The 16017-nt window shown below is 46.7% G+C and overlaps 1 protein-coding gene across 1 annotated transcript in view; it reads left to right on the top strand.

The window, feature by feature from the left end:
* Positions 1-16017, top strand: part of LOC149343820 (neural cell adhesion molecule 2-like) — a 55578-nt gene that overhangs the window by 11725 nt on the left and 27836 nt on the right. Inside the window, exon 3 of the mRNA XM_089542503.1 lies at positions 119-229. Coding sequence (XP_089398629.1) covers positions 119-229 — 111 coding nt within the window. The remainder of the gene's footprint in view (positions 1-118; positions 230-16017) is intronic.

Genomic DNA, 16017 nt, shown 5'->3' with positions numbered 1-16017 from the left:
GGATTTTCGGTTCTTGTTTGGTTCCGCTCATCGTCCTTCTTGTTTCTTGCTTTACGTATTGTCCTCCTTTGTCGAAGTTGTTGTTGTTTACCTCCTTACTTTTTGCCCGCGCCTGCAGTGCCCCCAGAGCCTCCAGTGATAACGGACGGCCAAGGAAACGTGCTGACAGGAAAAATTGGCCCTTTCAACGAAAGTAGCCGTCTGAGCCTGGTCTGTGAAGTCCGAGGCGGTAAGTTGCTTGCTTTCTCTTTGTGGCTGAGATTCCACGAATTCATCCATTTGTACACAGAAGTGCGTATTTGAACATGTGCCGTGATAAGCATTTTCTGCTGCTGAGAAACAGCATTACGGCTTTTATTGCCTTTGGTGAGTGGTATCTGCGCCAGTTGCTTTCCGAGAATTTTCTAATTAGTCCGCTTTTGTTCTACCGGTAGACCTTGGATTCTGGAACATGGGCGGTAACATTGGGAAGCCATGTCTTATTAAAAAGGGCCATCGTAATGTCCCAAGCTTTTTCAAAGGAATGAGTTCGAAAGTTTATTTTTCGCTTCAGCATTCGCTTTTAGCTGCCCAGGGAGAACTGAGGACTATTTTAGTGCTCTAGCACTTATAGAGGCCATTGCGCACAGTTAGACGTTGTGTGTTTGTTTGTCTGGCTGCTTTTGTGATGCCGGTTTTGTGGCAGGCTGCTCAGCTGCCCGCTGTGTCAGGCGGCAGCCCGTTTAATCGTGAGAGGCAGCTCGGGAAGAGCAACTTGGGTCGCAACCCAAACCAAGTAACCAAAGTCCCAGCGATGGCAACACCTGCATGGCACCTGCCTTGTGCCACTGCGCCACTGCTCAGCTGTCCATCGGGTGGCTTACAAGGTGTAGCCGGTGGTAACCAGAGGGGAACCTGGGGCGCTAATTAGGCGGCACCACCCCTAAGCGCACCGAGCTAAGCGGAATGAGCAGGAGTGGCTAGGAGGAGAACGCGATTCGAATAATGCTTGCATAGTAGCTAAATGGAGGAAGAAGTAGTAGCTAAATAGAGACGAAGCCTATATATTCGCATTTGAAACAATTACCCAAATCGACTGACATTTTTTACCGTATTTTCCGGTGTATAAGACGCGCCTTTTTATCAAAAATCTTGCTGGTGCGTCTTATTCGTGTATTTTTAGTTTTTTTTTTGCGTGTTCATAAATTACTCAGGTTCATGTTCAATCTTTTTTCACCGAAAAGCTATCACTACCAATAACGCGGTTGTAACACAGTTAATACTTGAATACTGGGACCGCCGTGCGCAACATTTTTAGGTCAACTTTATCATGAAACGGGGATGACGACTTCCGGGATCACAAACACATGGCCGTTACGGAGGCCCCAAGCAAAAGTAATGTTAAATGCCAAACGATGGCGACAATCGCGCTTCTCGCCATTGTAAAGACAAGCCGACGTTCTTTTTCAGTCACCCTTTCCAACTTTGTTTGCTCCGTGTACGTAGTGCGAAGAGAATGTTTCAGCTGCGTTGCCTCCAGAAATGGGCGAACTTTCTGATAGCGCATCCGAAGATGAAGATTTCGATTGTTTGAAGTAAAAAAAAAAATGTTGTTATAGACATAAGGAGAGTTCATTCGTTTTTTCTTTCTTTTTTTTTGATAAAACGTGGGCGGGTATGGCGCGAGTGTTGCCTTTTTCGATCACTCTCATAGGTACGGTGCATTTCGCGATGGTCACGCAAGCGTGTTTAATTAAGCTTCAATAGCCTATCAGGGGTGCGTCTTATACACGGGTGCGTCTGATACATATGTGCGTCTTATACGTAGGTGCGTCTTATACGTAGGTGCGTCTTATATACCAAATTTTTCAATGACGGCCTGCATATATGGGGGGTGCGTCCTGTACAAGGGTGCGTCGTATAAACCGTAAAATACGGTACTTTAAGATTTCAACAGCACACTTCATTTTCGATACTTTGGTCCGTGCAAGAAAAAAAAAAGTAAAAGGCTTAACTGATAAGGAACAACAATGAAATTTCCCAAGGGCACATTTTTGGCTGGATGCTCCTATTTGCGCACGCATTATCGCTTCAACTCTCCAAATATACAGCTGTCTATATTAATTAGAAAACAGCTACTTTGAAGACGTCCTGCATGCCACGATTTCTGTGGTGCCTTGATGCATTAAGTCGTCTAGGGACATTTATTAGGACTTAAAATCTTAATAATTAATGTCTTGGAACAATGTCTTCGGACATTAATCTTGGGACGTTATTGACAATGACCGCATAGCAGGCGCAGGATCTATGGTGTAATCATCAAGTTGCGAGAAAAAATAGTGAGGGTCTACTTTGTTTAGCCACAAAACTTTCACAAAATGCATTCAGAACAGATCTGAAACAGCGGAAGCAAATTACAGGAAAGGTAAGTGCCGACCTGAGCGGTTTGCTTCGGAACATAAATATTTTTTTACACTGCATTACTGTAACTTTAACCTGAGTGTGTAAACGTAAACATATACCATACTGTTTTTAAATATGATTTCACAGCCACCTGCTGCAATTTGTTTGCGTTTCTGAAACTCCGCGAGCTCACCTTTGACATCGGGCTGCCTTGTTTTCTGAAAGAGCTGTTTTACGTAAATTTGTATGATGCTTTTTTATTTAAATGTGCACAATTTCGTTTCTTTTTTCGTAACTTTCGCTTTGCGGCATTTTGTTTATTGGTTTTAATGGCCCTGTAGCCTTGGGCTTGCATCCCTGCATGTGATATCCACAATGGTCCTTAGGGTACGAAATTGCTCACCTGGCTCACCGTGTTGCGTGCTTTGCAGTGTGGAACGCATTAACGTTTTTAATAAATGGAAAAGAGGAGGCGCTTGTAAATGTATTGCATCGCGATACCCCAAAGTGTTTATTGTGAAGCTTTTTTTTTTCTCGGAACCTGTTATGAAGCCGCTTGTTGGTAGGGACGCGTTAAGCTTATTTTGAGGTTCAGCTTCTCCTGAGCCTCGGAGGCAGTTTAACTTCTGTAGCAGTTAAATTTTACTTTTGAGTATGCAATCGTTGCTTATTTTTCACATTGTAGAGCTGAGGTGAAGATCAGAAGAAAAGATAGTTTCCTTTCTACTGTTTAGCAGAACTTTTTGCTGGGCTAGTTGGCCCATTCTGACATTAGTGAAAACAGAGCGAAAGAAGAAGCCCGAAGGCGAAACGAGGAAGTGACAGGAAAGAGCGCTACTGTTACTGTTATGCTGTTATCTGCTGTTGTTAATAAAGTTGAACCTCGATATAACAAAGTCAAAGGGGCCCAGTAGTTCATTAGTATAGGCCTTGCTTCGTTACAGCAGTACCCGATCATTGTTTCAACTGGCGCATGCCAGCGGGCTTAACGCCACTGTTTATACTGAGGAAATTGTGTCCGGCGTTTTGTATGCCGCCACTCGGCACGCGTGTTGCGGGAGCATTCAAAGCGCGCACCGAGCGCCCATCACGTCGCCGAATATGCGTATTACAACTGATTGCGTCGCGCATGCTAACCCTGCTCGCGTCTGCCGCAACACATATGTGCTCCAGGGCCTATAGACAGGTTTTGGAGGAATAAAATATTTTTAGATCGATTTTGGGTGGGCGCTGAAGCCGATACTGGTCGCTTTAAAAGAAGGTGCGGCGGCACTATCAGTTGCCACGAGTAACCGTTTTGGTTGGCTTCGCAGCACAGTTCTCAAGCACGCGGGCCAAAAATCTTCGTATGAGAGGTGTGGCCTGCATATAATGAGCACAAAAGACGGCAGGCTTTAGTTATGACCATCTTCTCGTCAACAGAAATTTTTAACGATTCTTTTTTCCACCTCTCGGCCCTGGGAAATCAGCAGGACATCGATAACGCTTAGCAAGCTAATGCTTTCTCATTTTCACTGTTCTCCGAAAACAAGAGCTAACTGCACATGGAGCCACAGTAGGAGAGCGTGCTCGCAGTCGGCTTTGTGAAGTGATGAGACTACAGATCGCAGAAACCAAAATTTTCCCGATCAGATCGGTCCACAACTGTTGGACCGCGTGTTCGAGACGGAGGTGCCCTTGAGTTGACTGACTCGTTCAGCCCCGCAGGTCCGGCTACGTAGGACGGTGTCGAACTCTATTATGGAGGAAACCGTAAAGCAGGTTTGCTTGCACATATTTACAGTCAAGGTGGGAGTGCTTCGGTTCCAAAACAATATCCCTTTAAATGCGCTTCGTATTCCCCAGGTCCCTGACTGGGGAACAAAGTTCGGAGAACGGTTTCCACTCAAGTGGGCAGTTGTGGACACCGGTGGTACCACCCACTGCAGGGGTGGAGCTGAAGCTCTCTCGCAGCTGGGACGATAGAAATGGGGTAGAGACAGAATCATCAAACACTGTTGTGCCTATTTGACTGCTTCGGCAAGTCTTCTGTTTGTTGCCTCCATGGGAAAGGAATTTCCCCGCAGTCTCCCAGCAGGTGAATGAACGTCCTCGTACTCCCCCGCCGGATGTCCTAAACACGAGACGTCTATCCAGGACGCAGCCGTCTTTCAATTCACAGCAACAGTTTGACCTTTCGCAGTAACCACTCTGTCCGTCGACCCGAGGACAGACTAGGCCACTTGATGCCGCTGCCGCCGCCGTCGTCAGTCCTCGTCACATTTTTGCTTCACGATGACTCACGTCTGCAAGGAATCCCCCCCCCCCCCCCCCCCCCAGGCCCATGTTCGCCGATCTTAACACCGGTTAAAAATAGAGATATTGATCTGTAAATAGCCAGTGGGGTTCATTGAAAGTCTACTGTATCCCATTCCAGGATGCCTTGATTTCTAACGTTCTAAGGCGAATGAGTATTCCTACGTTTTATGGATTAGTTCGTTATAGCAAAACTCGACTGTAATTATCCTTACTGCATGCAGCGAAAGCCTGACTTTGCTGCCTGACGCCGAATATGCCTTGTATGGAAATGTCGTAAGTTAAAAACAGAGTCAATGGGAAATGGTTTTGGGAAAGGGTACTGAACGCGAAAAACCCTCATGTTTTCACCAAGCCACAGCTTGTGGAAATGTGCTCATGGCATCATCTCAGTTTTCTAGTTATGAGACCACTAAATACAGCAGCATAAAACCTGGAGTTAAATATGTTTTTATATGGTAAATGATTTGCAAATATTGAGGTTTCTTTGAAACCTTGGTAACTGTTATGTTTGGAATTTCAGAACGGAAGAGCTAAGTGATTTATCTTGCCTTTCCGCGAACCCTAAACGACAAAGTGTAAACATTGTGTTTGAATTCAGCGGCAGTTACAGGAAAATCAAAAAAATGTCCTAGAGAATATGCAAAAAACGACAGCAGTTGTCACAGCATTCAGTGCCTATTTTTGAACTGCGTACACTCGTAAGTTAGAGATTCAAAGGAGCTTCGGCTTAAAATCTTAAAGGAGTCTTAATGATACTTCAAATCAAGTGACATGGGGTGCTATGCCGGAAGGCCCGAGTTTGGCGCTCGCCCGAGTTTCATCCGAGTTTGCGATGACGGCAGTCAGTGAACGAAGATAGCGCGGAACGTGCGCAGGCAGCGGACAATAAAATGTAGAGATAAAGCCACGTAAAGGCGATACAAGCGCACCCTGCGCGCCTGTTTCACACTTCAACCACAATACACTGCGCAATACCAGGCCGCAGCGCTACCTGAAGTTATCAGCGCCATATCAGCAACCGCGAAATCGTGACTTCTCTGCTATCTATCTGCACACTCGCCGCAAGCTGTTTGACACGCCTTTTTGGGCGCGTCAAAGGCGTGTCTTCTCTTTCAGGCTCTGTCTGTCTCTCCATTTCCGAAGACGAACAGTGCGCACTAGGCGCACTCTTGTATCAACCCTTTCTCTTCTCTCGAATACGTTAAAAGGCAACAGATAATATTATGAACATTTTGTTGATTTCCAAATGTAGTTTAAAATCTGAATCCAATGAAGCTGAGTTGAAAAGCATAGCTTTAGGAAATTAACAAAGATTTGACACTTTCTGCCGCTAGTGGCGATAGTGAGGCCATTGTTTCCAGCGTGGCTTGCATACAAACTAGAGCGGCAGCCCACCGTGCCGAAAACGAGACAGCTCCTGCGCTGACACGCCGCCGGTAGCGCTGCCTTCGACTGAAAAGACTGGGCAACTACTACACGCTGAATCTGTCTTATTTTTCGGCCATTGCGATAATATATTTTATTGTGTCGTATATCAAATTATAGCAGTCGTGCATCGTCTGGCTTGCGTAATACACAAAAGGAAAAAACTGAACTGCACTGCATCCCCTGCTGTTCTCTGCAGTGACCTCAGGTGGAGTTCTCCGCTGCTACGGCCGCTGCCATACACCGCTATGGCCAACCATTGCTTTTAGTACCCTCTTGGCGAATCTCAGCGGTAAAAATTGGCCGCGCGAGCGGCTGTGATGCGGTGTGAGAAAAAAAAAATTGCTGTTTGGCTTTATGCAATGATTCATTACGTATGCCTGTTGTGTGTGACGCCTCTTTAGTGCACTGCGGATGCGAAGAGCGTGCTACCCAGCGACACAACTCATCCTATGTCATCAGACACTGACTAAAAGCTGTGGAGGTGGTGGCGCGCGTATCTGCGTTGTAATTGTTTGCGTCGCGCACTTCAAGGTTTTGCGGACTGGTTTTGTCACTAACGTCGATCGCCGTTGTATACCGCAGTGACATCGCAATAATATCGTTCGGGGAGATGAGTGATCCTGTTTGTAATAATGGAATCGGACTTATAGCAGAGAAAGGTGTTACGGTTGTGAAGTACGCAGTGCTTGCGTGCTGGAAATTACAAACTCTTTATTGCACTGGGTCTGGAGCAGTGACCGTTTGTCGATCCCGGATGTGTTTGACACATTGATGCTGAGCTTTATCACCGATGAAAGGACGACCAAGCCAAACACCATTGATGTGATGTTGTTGGAGTAGGACGTGCTCCAAGCACCGTTTCGTCGTCGTGCTCCGTGTTTGACGCCTTTCAAGCAGGTGTGATGCGCCGTCAGCGTTGTGCTGTGTCTTACGTGGTTGCAACAGGCTATAGTGTTGTGCAATCTTGGTATGCGAGCGAAGAAACCGGCGGCTGTCGCCACGTTGCCTGTCCTTCGCAGAGGTGCTTAGATTAATCAGCGATGGCATCCGTTTTGCCTGTTATATTTCGATGGTCAACATCGTCGATGTCTGTCAGCAATCAGCACAGCCGCGCAGCATACCTGTAGCCGGCAGGGATGTTGGGAGTGGCTCACCTATAGCTCGTACGCCTATAATTTATGTACGGCACTCCGGGGGCGTGACCAATGGTTTTGATTGACAGGTGAACTCGGAGCTAAACTCGTGAACGGTAAAGTGCCCCGAATTCATCTCGGGACTGTCATGGTGGCAGCAGCAGCAGCCTGGGTCATCGCTTTCTCGGACGGCAAATGTCAGTACGGCCGGCTGGACTAATTTACTGCCATGGCCGACGACGAATTCCAGCGACATTTTCGCCTCTCCAAAACATTGGTACTATGGTTGTGTAAAGAGTTAGGCGACGACCCACGTCTGCAGAGAGTGCGTACAGGGCCTCATTCGCTTTCGGTCGAAGAGCAAGTCCTCTGCGCCCTCCGGTTCTTCGCGACCGGGAGCTTCCAGGGGAGCGTCGGCGCAGACCGCTTTATTGGACGCCACCAAAGCACTGTGAGCCGCTGTGTGAGGGACGTCTCCGACGCGCTTATCGACGCGGCTGTGCAGAAGGGGTGGCTCGCTTTCCCCACGAATGCGGCCGAGCGTGCGTATGTTAAGGAGCGTTTCCTTCTGCTCGGCGGCATCGCAGACGTCGTGGGAGGCGTCGACGGGACCTACATTGGCTTAAAGGCCCCTTTGAAGTCCAGCCCTGACGTGGTGAAGGCCAACTATTTCACGAGGAAGGCACATTATGCATTGAACACAATGGTTGTAAGAATGATCTGTTTTTGCTTTCATGCATGTCATGGTTAATGGAATGTTCTCCCATTTATTAGTGATAGTGGTCTGTGTACTGCGCAGTGTCAGTGGATGTTAAGGAACCCCATATGGTCGAAGTTATTGGCAGCCCTTCACCTTGGCATACCTCATCGCTTGAGTTACTCTGGGGCATTAAACCTCAAAAACCGCTTCCGTTTATCAGTAACAGAGCAGTTTTACACACAGTGTAGATAATTTTTTGTTTTACCTCATGTTTGCGCATGTAATAAGTGCATGTATTTTTCCAGCTATTTCATGCATGCATTTTAATGGGTTTTTAAACGGTAGCATTGGTGTCACTTGGCAGATTGCATTCTTATGCAATATTCATAGCCGCAATAAATGTTTCACTTTCGCTGAAGTGGAAGAGCTCCTGCCGGAAGCACTGGTGTCTGTAAGCCAGGAAAACTGGCAAAACTGTTGTGTTTATGTGGAGCAAGTTGAGGCTGAAGCATGGCAACGCGATATGATTGTTGACTGAAATTGAACCGGTTGTCTTCAGCATTTCTGACTCGTGCAACTCCTCCTCTGATGAGTCGAGCAATGATTACAGTGATTAAGATTTGAGTGGCATCGAGGAACTTGTCTGACTTCGAATTGATGTGTAATACACATACTACCGAGGAAAGAGAGAGGACTCATCGGCTTGCTGGGATCACCTTTGTGCGTGTGTGGGTGGAAATTTCTGCGCTCCTGCATGATAAACCAGCATTCTAAATTAACAGACATCTTCCTTCTGAACTTTGCGATCAGTAAAAAATAATTGTTCCCGCCAAGTCTTTTGGGCTACTCTACAGCACCGTGCCAAAGTCGGTCCCAGACTCTTTTGGCGAAGACTGGATCGGCCACTAACCGGTTGCACAGAACAATTCATAACATGCCAGGTACCTTAAGAGAAGCCCACAAAAAAGTGGGCCCCTCGGCAACGGCGAAATCGAAAGTTGCAGACGGCCACTTGTTAATCGGGCCACTGCAGAGCACTCACCACTGTGCTAATTAATTAAACCCGACGAAATAATGTCATCTTTGGCACAAACCTCTCGCTTGCATCTAAAAAGTATAGTCACAATGCTGCAAAATCGGGAAGAAAACCGCCACTGCTGGCCAAAAGCCGGTGCGAGCTCATTGACAACGAATTTCGGACAGCTCACATTAATTCGGTATGTATAAAAAGAACAGATGCATGCAGTTCAGTTTAGAATACGGTATAATAATCAAGCGATTCTGAACAAAACGAGTTTTCTTATTCAAGTTACGCGAAATTCAACTTGCGATGAAAAAAAAATGTGCGAAAAAAATTTTGCCATGCGGGATTTGAACCCACGCATTCCCATTGCTTGTCGACTCTCCGGAGCGACGCGTTAGACCACACGGCCACAGAACAACGCGGAGTGATGCACCTCTCTTTATTTTTTTTTTGGCGGACTACTTCCGTAGCCTTCACAGCGTTGCACATGTACCTCGTCGCCATTGGCGGTCAGCTGATAACGGGGCGTTGGTAGCGTTCCCTCGCGGTACAAAGCAAAATTTAATAATACATGAATCACTCTAAAGCGCTTTAAATCCTAATCTTGCACACTACAAAATGCTTATAAAGGTGTACTAAGTGCATTATAAAATTCAACGAACCTCGTTTGTCTAATTGCACACGGGATGCACTTGGTGGAGCGACACACAAATGAAAAGTGCACCGGCGGTTGGCTCACGTGACCCGTTCTTTGTAGACCGCCCAAGAAGCCCATGAGGTGGCGCTGATGTGATGATAAAGCACGAAATATATCCAGATAACCCAATGAAGTTGGAGGCGTGACGAGGGTGGGTTTTTGTCTTGCTACCATTAGTTCACCCATCTGAGGGCGTCGCCAGAGCTCGGGAAGATTCCGAGTTTCAGAAAACTCGGGCCTTCCAGCATAGCGCCCATGATCTGGAAATATAATGTCACGCACGGAGAGGAATGACGAGACAGGAATCGTGTTATACAGAAATATCTGGTAGCTAATAAAACTTATACTTGCTCAAGGAAGAGTTTCTTTTGTTAGACCATTTTAGCCCTGAATGATCGGGTCCTTCTCTTTGTGACCGCCCCTCAAAAGCGACAGCTCATTTCTAAGGGGGGGGGGGGGGGGGGGGCGTTCGCATTGTTGCGTGACTTGTGATAACCTTAAATTGCTGCTCGATTTTAATCCGAAATTGGTCATCTCTTTTTGGGAACAAGATAATTAGTTAGCTTTGAATAAACGGAAGAACAACGTCCATTTCAACGCCTACTCAGAAACATTTCGAAGCGTTATTGTTCACGCACTCCCAAAGCTACAAAGCTGCTGCTGGCCTAAATAAGCACGTAAGACATTTTCCCATCTGTTATCAGCCGCGCCAAGAAGGGTTTCGCAAGCGATGAGAGACAGCAAAAGTGTGCACGGCCGCTCATCGCCGCACCGGCCTTGTTGTAATCCGTAGAGACGAATCGTTCTGCCTTACGCAAAAGTGAAACATAGCGTGTAGTTTGCTCCGACAAAGCGCCGGCTGCAGCGTTCTCAATATTACACATACACGACAGCGCCCGGGTGCCCTTCTCCACTCTTTCGACCACTTTCCGCACTCTGTGCCAGCGTTTCAGAGACGCTTTCGTCACTACTCTGTCTCGCCGCACTACGGAGGCTGGCCGCACGAACACACGCTTGCGTGCCCACCGGTCTGGCGCCGCTAAAGAGATGCACGCTTTGCCGTGCTCTCCGGTGACGGATTGCGCCGTCGAGCGGGAACACGGTCGCGCATAATCAGGGCCGTGTAATCAATGGCCCCGCGATTATGCCGCAGCGGACACGCACGATGTCGTCCGACTCTGGTGCGTGTTACCACCGCCGTTGCTGCTGCTGCTGCTGCTGCTGCTGTCCGCCGGAGTGAGCGTGGAAGGCTAGGCTCGCCGGCCAGGCGGATCGAGTGCTTGCGCCAGATTTTGTTCGCCCGTGATTTGCCCTAAATGTGTGCGCGAGAAGCTCCAGATCGAACTGATCGTCTCCTCGCTTCAAGTACGCAACGTATCTATCACCTGTGCCAATCCGCCGAGTACAATCGTGAAGAGGTTAACATCTCGAAAGACTTCTTCTGAAGTGAGGACAAAGAGAGGAGGTTGGCGAGAGGATGAAATGACGTGTCCTGCAGTTTGGCCGAGTGAGAAGCCCATAAAATGTTTTTTTTTTCTTTCACTTTAGCCGTGCCGAAGATCTGCCATTGGGCTTCATGGACAGCATCGGATTTGTGCGACGAAGTGAAAGGAGACAAAGTTACAATAGCCGTACCCGCACTGTCCTGCTCGTCAGAGGGGCATTTTCAATAGGCTCAATTGGAGTGTGGAAGGAAATTTTGCGCACACAACAAATATAGACAAGAAAGGGGGCACACAGGGGCCTTTCTTGTCCATGTTTGTTGTGTGCGCAAACTTTTCTTCCACTACGAACAACCAACTCGCCGAAAACGCCATGATGCTCAATTGGAGAGGACAGTCTTTTCCATGGGGATGCACCTTCTGAAGATCAAGAGCTTCTCGGTCTAGATGCAAAGTGTTCTTATTAAATGCGAGGTGGCGAGAACCACCACCACCCACCATCACCCACCACCACCGCCACCACCACCACCGCCACTAGGCCAAAAAATCATTAGACTAAGACTGCACAAATCAAAGCGCCATGTCTGTGTATTACATTCCGAAATTCAAGCTTTTGCAATGTTACAATATTGACAGTGATTCTTATTACCCCTAGTATACATTAACAAAGCAGCACCAAAAACTACAAGGGATTTCAAACAATAGATATTCATTGAAGCCGAAAATTTCTTATGCTCATTTCTTGGCAGCAGATGACTCGAGCCTCTTTTGATAAGAAATCGACCTCACCTTTGAGTAAAAGGTTAGCAAGCTGGAACATCCGCCTGACCACGAGATAGGCTCTTTACCTGCTTCGTAGCTGACCTTGTCAGAACTTTTCTTGAGAATCTAAAGGGCGGCGGCACACAACTAAAATATTCCTGTTTTACTTGTCCTAAAGAACTTCATGAAGACCGCTGTTTTATCTCTACTGCTATTTCAATAGTCCGATGTTCCGTTTCCATACACTTTCTATCTCTGAAAATAATCCATTGGAGCACGATCCGCAGCCTTGCAGGTGCGTAGATTTCAAGTGTCGGCACTGTATCGGACATTTAAAACCAAAATTTCAAAGCGGCAGTAGTGTGATACAATCCGGGCCTACCAAACTAATGGCTTAGTGAGAGCAGGTCATCGAAGTCAGAAATATCTGCCTTCATCGCCTGGTAAATCACACTGCTTTGCATATTATTCGGGGACGGAGAGCTTTATGGAATTTTGCTCATCTGGCAATTTGACCCAGGTCGCGTGCATCTTTCTGAGCTTTGAAGTGAGATGGTCTCATGAGAGGGGCAGAGGACGGTGGAAAGGAAAGGGGCAGGGGGAGGGGGGGGGGGAGGGGTGCGGGTGCAGCTGTACCTATCAATTTTTTATCGCACAGTAGGTCGGAAATGCAGAAAGTTTGTTCTTAGCAAGAGGTGTGTGCCTCGAATCAGGGACTCTGGCGTCTTTCTGTTTCAGTGCAGAGGAATAAAGGCAGAGAGAAGATAAAGGACGTGCAGTTACGCTCGTGATAGCGGGTGAGTCTCAGTCTGAGACGCATCGAGATGCTACATTCAGACATTGGTTTGTGCTGTCCTCCAAATGGTGAATTGTGGGAACCGTTCCAGTGGATGACTTCGGTACTCAATCTAGAAGGTGTTTTTTTTTCCCCAATAATCCTACGGATAAATTTGCATTTCATACCATGGTAACATCAGTTAGTGCGTAAAATACTGCCAGCAGACAGGTCTGTAAGAAATGTTTGATAAACCCCTTCCCAGAGGTGTTTGATCGAGAGGATTCGCTGTCAGTTAGTGAAATAGTGCAAATACGGCCGCCCTTATTGGGACTTTGTTCTGGAGCATCAGAGCTGGGCCGCCGTGCTGGCTGAGTGTACTGTGCGATGTCAGTGCACGTTAAAGAACTCCACGTGGTCGAAATTATCGGGCGACCTCCACTACAGCGTCCCTCGTAACCTGAGTCGCTTTTTAGCAATAAAACCGCATAAACCGATCTAAACGAAATCTTCAGGATTGCTGCAGTATTCTGGTACATCACTGAGCATGTAATCTTGGTGGCCGCACTGATTAGATAAACCCTGTTGGCCGCTGAGGTTGATGGTGAGGGGATTTGGGGCCGAGATAAGCCTGCTTTTTGTTTCATTGCTTGACGTCATCTACGGGTACTGGCCTTTGTTCAATTGGTAGTGATACTGATCTGAAACGTGTAATGTAGGTGCATGCAAAAATGAAGCAAAGGTGGGCAGAGGTGGTTTCAGAGGGTTGGGTGGAAATTTTTAGGGTGCAGACTTAAATAGGGAACGCTAACGTGACATCCACTGGCCGTGAAATTGAATTTCAACCCTGCACTCGATATCACCGAAGATATGGAGTCGTTCATAATCACCGCCCACGTTTCGTCGTCACGAGCTGCAGTGTGACGCGGCCAAATGCTTTAATACTGCAAATACTTTTTGGCAGCTTAGTGTTGGAATTCTATGCGGGGAACCCAGAAATTCGGCTGCAGCTGTGTTAGAGCATGTCTGGAATCCAGTATTTATTTTTTATGTTTATAAGGCCGGATCTTAGGGAATCAGACGGCTTCGGGAACTTTCATGTATAAATGGCTTTTCGCTAAGCTGTCACGAAATGATGAATAATACTGTGTTCGGTTTTATAGCAAATATGCAAATTAAGATACCATGCGCCAAACAATCTGAATATAAATGTCTAATAATTCCCGTCTCTTTTTATTTTTAGCACCACAGAATGGGCACCTTGTCGAATACAACTCATCTGGGAAAATGTCGCCTTGAAAGATTGCTTATGAAAATTCAATTTGAATAACAACCCAAACACACGCACTCTTAAACATGCGAACCCTGTGGTAGAAAATAAGCTTCCGGTGTTAAACTATTGTGCAGCCCACAAGCACCCTTTTTTGGTATTTAGAAGTGTTGAAGTGGTTGCAGGAATCGACCTCATGTTAAACTGTTCGTTTCCGTGTACTTGCATAAGTGATCGAGCGGCAGTGCTTTCTAAATATTGCGCAAAGACACCAGTCATTGCAGTATTACCAAGGCGATGAAGACCGGGAACACGCAACACTCCAGACTATTTCTATCCATAAGCACTAATTCATTTTCTTGTCCATAAAAAAAGGCGATCTACGAAATGAAGTCCTCAGTGCCGATAATTCAGGGCGCACAGCAAACAACTGGACCCTGCCTCAATTTCTCCTCGCTATTAGCCAGCCAATTGGCGACGCAATTCTGCTTTTCGGAGAATTGTGTAATGCAGTAGGCAGTCTTCTCTGAAAGTGTGCGTTGGTTATAAAAGCATTGAAGGAGCAGCGAGATGGCAGATCGTGACTTCTTTTCTGTTTCGTTTTGAATAACGGACGCGCGATCGCTTACCAAGAGGGATGGCGTAATATTAACACGTCTATGGGTCTACTCTCGACAGATGGTTTCTAGAAATAGAACAACGACCTAAATCGGAGATTTTCAGCAGACAAGGGAGCAAAAAAAGGTGCTCGCTATGATATACATGACTGGAGCGAAAAGGCACTGAAACCAAGAAGCACAGGGGATGTCGGTTTTTTAATTTGTTGTTTTCATCGGTGTAAGACTAATAAAAGCAAAAGAAAAAGGAATCAGATGCCGCCGCTGGAATCCGAACCCATGACACCTTTCGGAGGTCGTGAGTCTCCAAAGGAAAAGCTACCTCTCACGCGACCTCATTCGAAAAAAGGCATTCGCCAGTACTGGGGTTTGAACCCAGACACTCACGTAGCGCATATGCCACGAATGGTTGTTGATTTAAGCAGGTTAGGGGGGCAGAAAGTTAACGCGTTGTGGTGTGTATGACCGTAAGTCTGTTCGGTTGTGTACTGATATTGGACAAAATGATTTGCGAAAAAAAAATATCTGACGCCATATAAGGAACGTGTGATAAATGTCACATGACATTGACTTGTATTAAGTTGTTGAGATCATCCATGAGTCACGGGATACGTGTCACGTGACAACGATGACTTGCAAAGAAATGTTGCTGACGTTGAAACGCAAATCCTTTGGAATTTCTCCAATGCAAGCAGAGTGCAGTACTTTCGAAGCTTCTTGCTCAGAGGTTTTGTAACTCACATGGCTTCTCTAGATTACTCATCTAACGCGAAACCCCCAGTAGGGTGTCGCAGTGGCCTGAGAAGCACCAGGTTGAATGTACTCGCAATTAAGCTGCTGACACTCGGCTGTGAAAAGCGATGTGTCATCGCGTATTCCGGACTGGCTTCGGAACTGTATGCACTGATTTCCGCGTTTCATGAGAAGTTGTTAATTCCTTTCACTACCGAAAGCTTACACAGAATCGCTCATGCTAATTGGGGCGTTTGTCCTAAGTCATGAGAACTGTCCTGTTTTGGCGCAACTGGAAGGTTTCTACACGGATGACAGAACAGACAAGTAAATGACTTGAGAATGTCTTAACTTCATAGTGCTGACCGTTTGTGTTGCAAAAAAGTGTTTACAACGCTAGCACTTGTTCTTATATGACGGAATCCCCATGAAAGAAGTCAGAAACGGCTGTAATTGTAGGAATAAAGCAAAATTTTTATATATTGACATTCACTTAAAAAATTACGTTCGTTCCTAAAACTGTGGTAGCGTTAAACTAGAGCTGGGCAGGAGCCGTAGCTATCCAGTCATGCACTGAGGACCCCGCCCACGGGGACAGAGTCTCCAGTCACACCTTTTAAATAAAGTTTTTCTCCTTCGCGGTAGCTCAGTGGTTATGGCGCTCGGCTGCTGACCCGAAAGACACGGGTTCGATCCCGGCGGCGGCAGTAGAATTTCTTTGGAGGAGAAATTCTAGAGGCCCGTGCGCTGTGCGATG

Source organism: Amblyomma mixtum, chromosome 5 (assembly GCF_055824585.1).
Source record: "Amblyomma mixtum isolate Tamu chromosome 5, ASM5582458v1, whole genome shotgun sequence".
Lineage (NCBI taxonomy): Eukaryota > Metazoa > Arthropoda > Arachnida > Ixodida > Ixodidae > Amblyomma > Amblyomma mixtum.
This window is presented reverse-complemented; position numbering and strand designations above follow the sequence as displayed.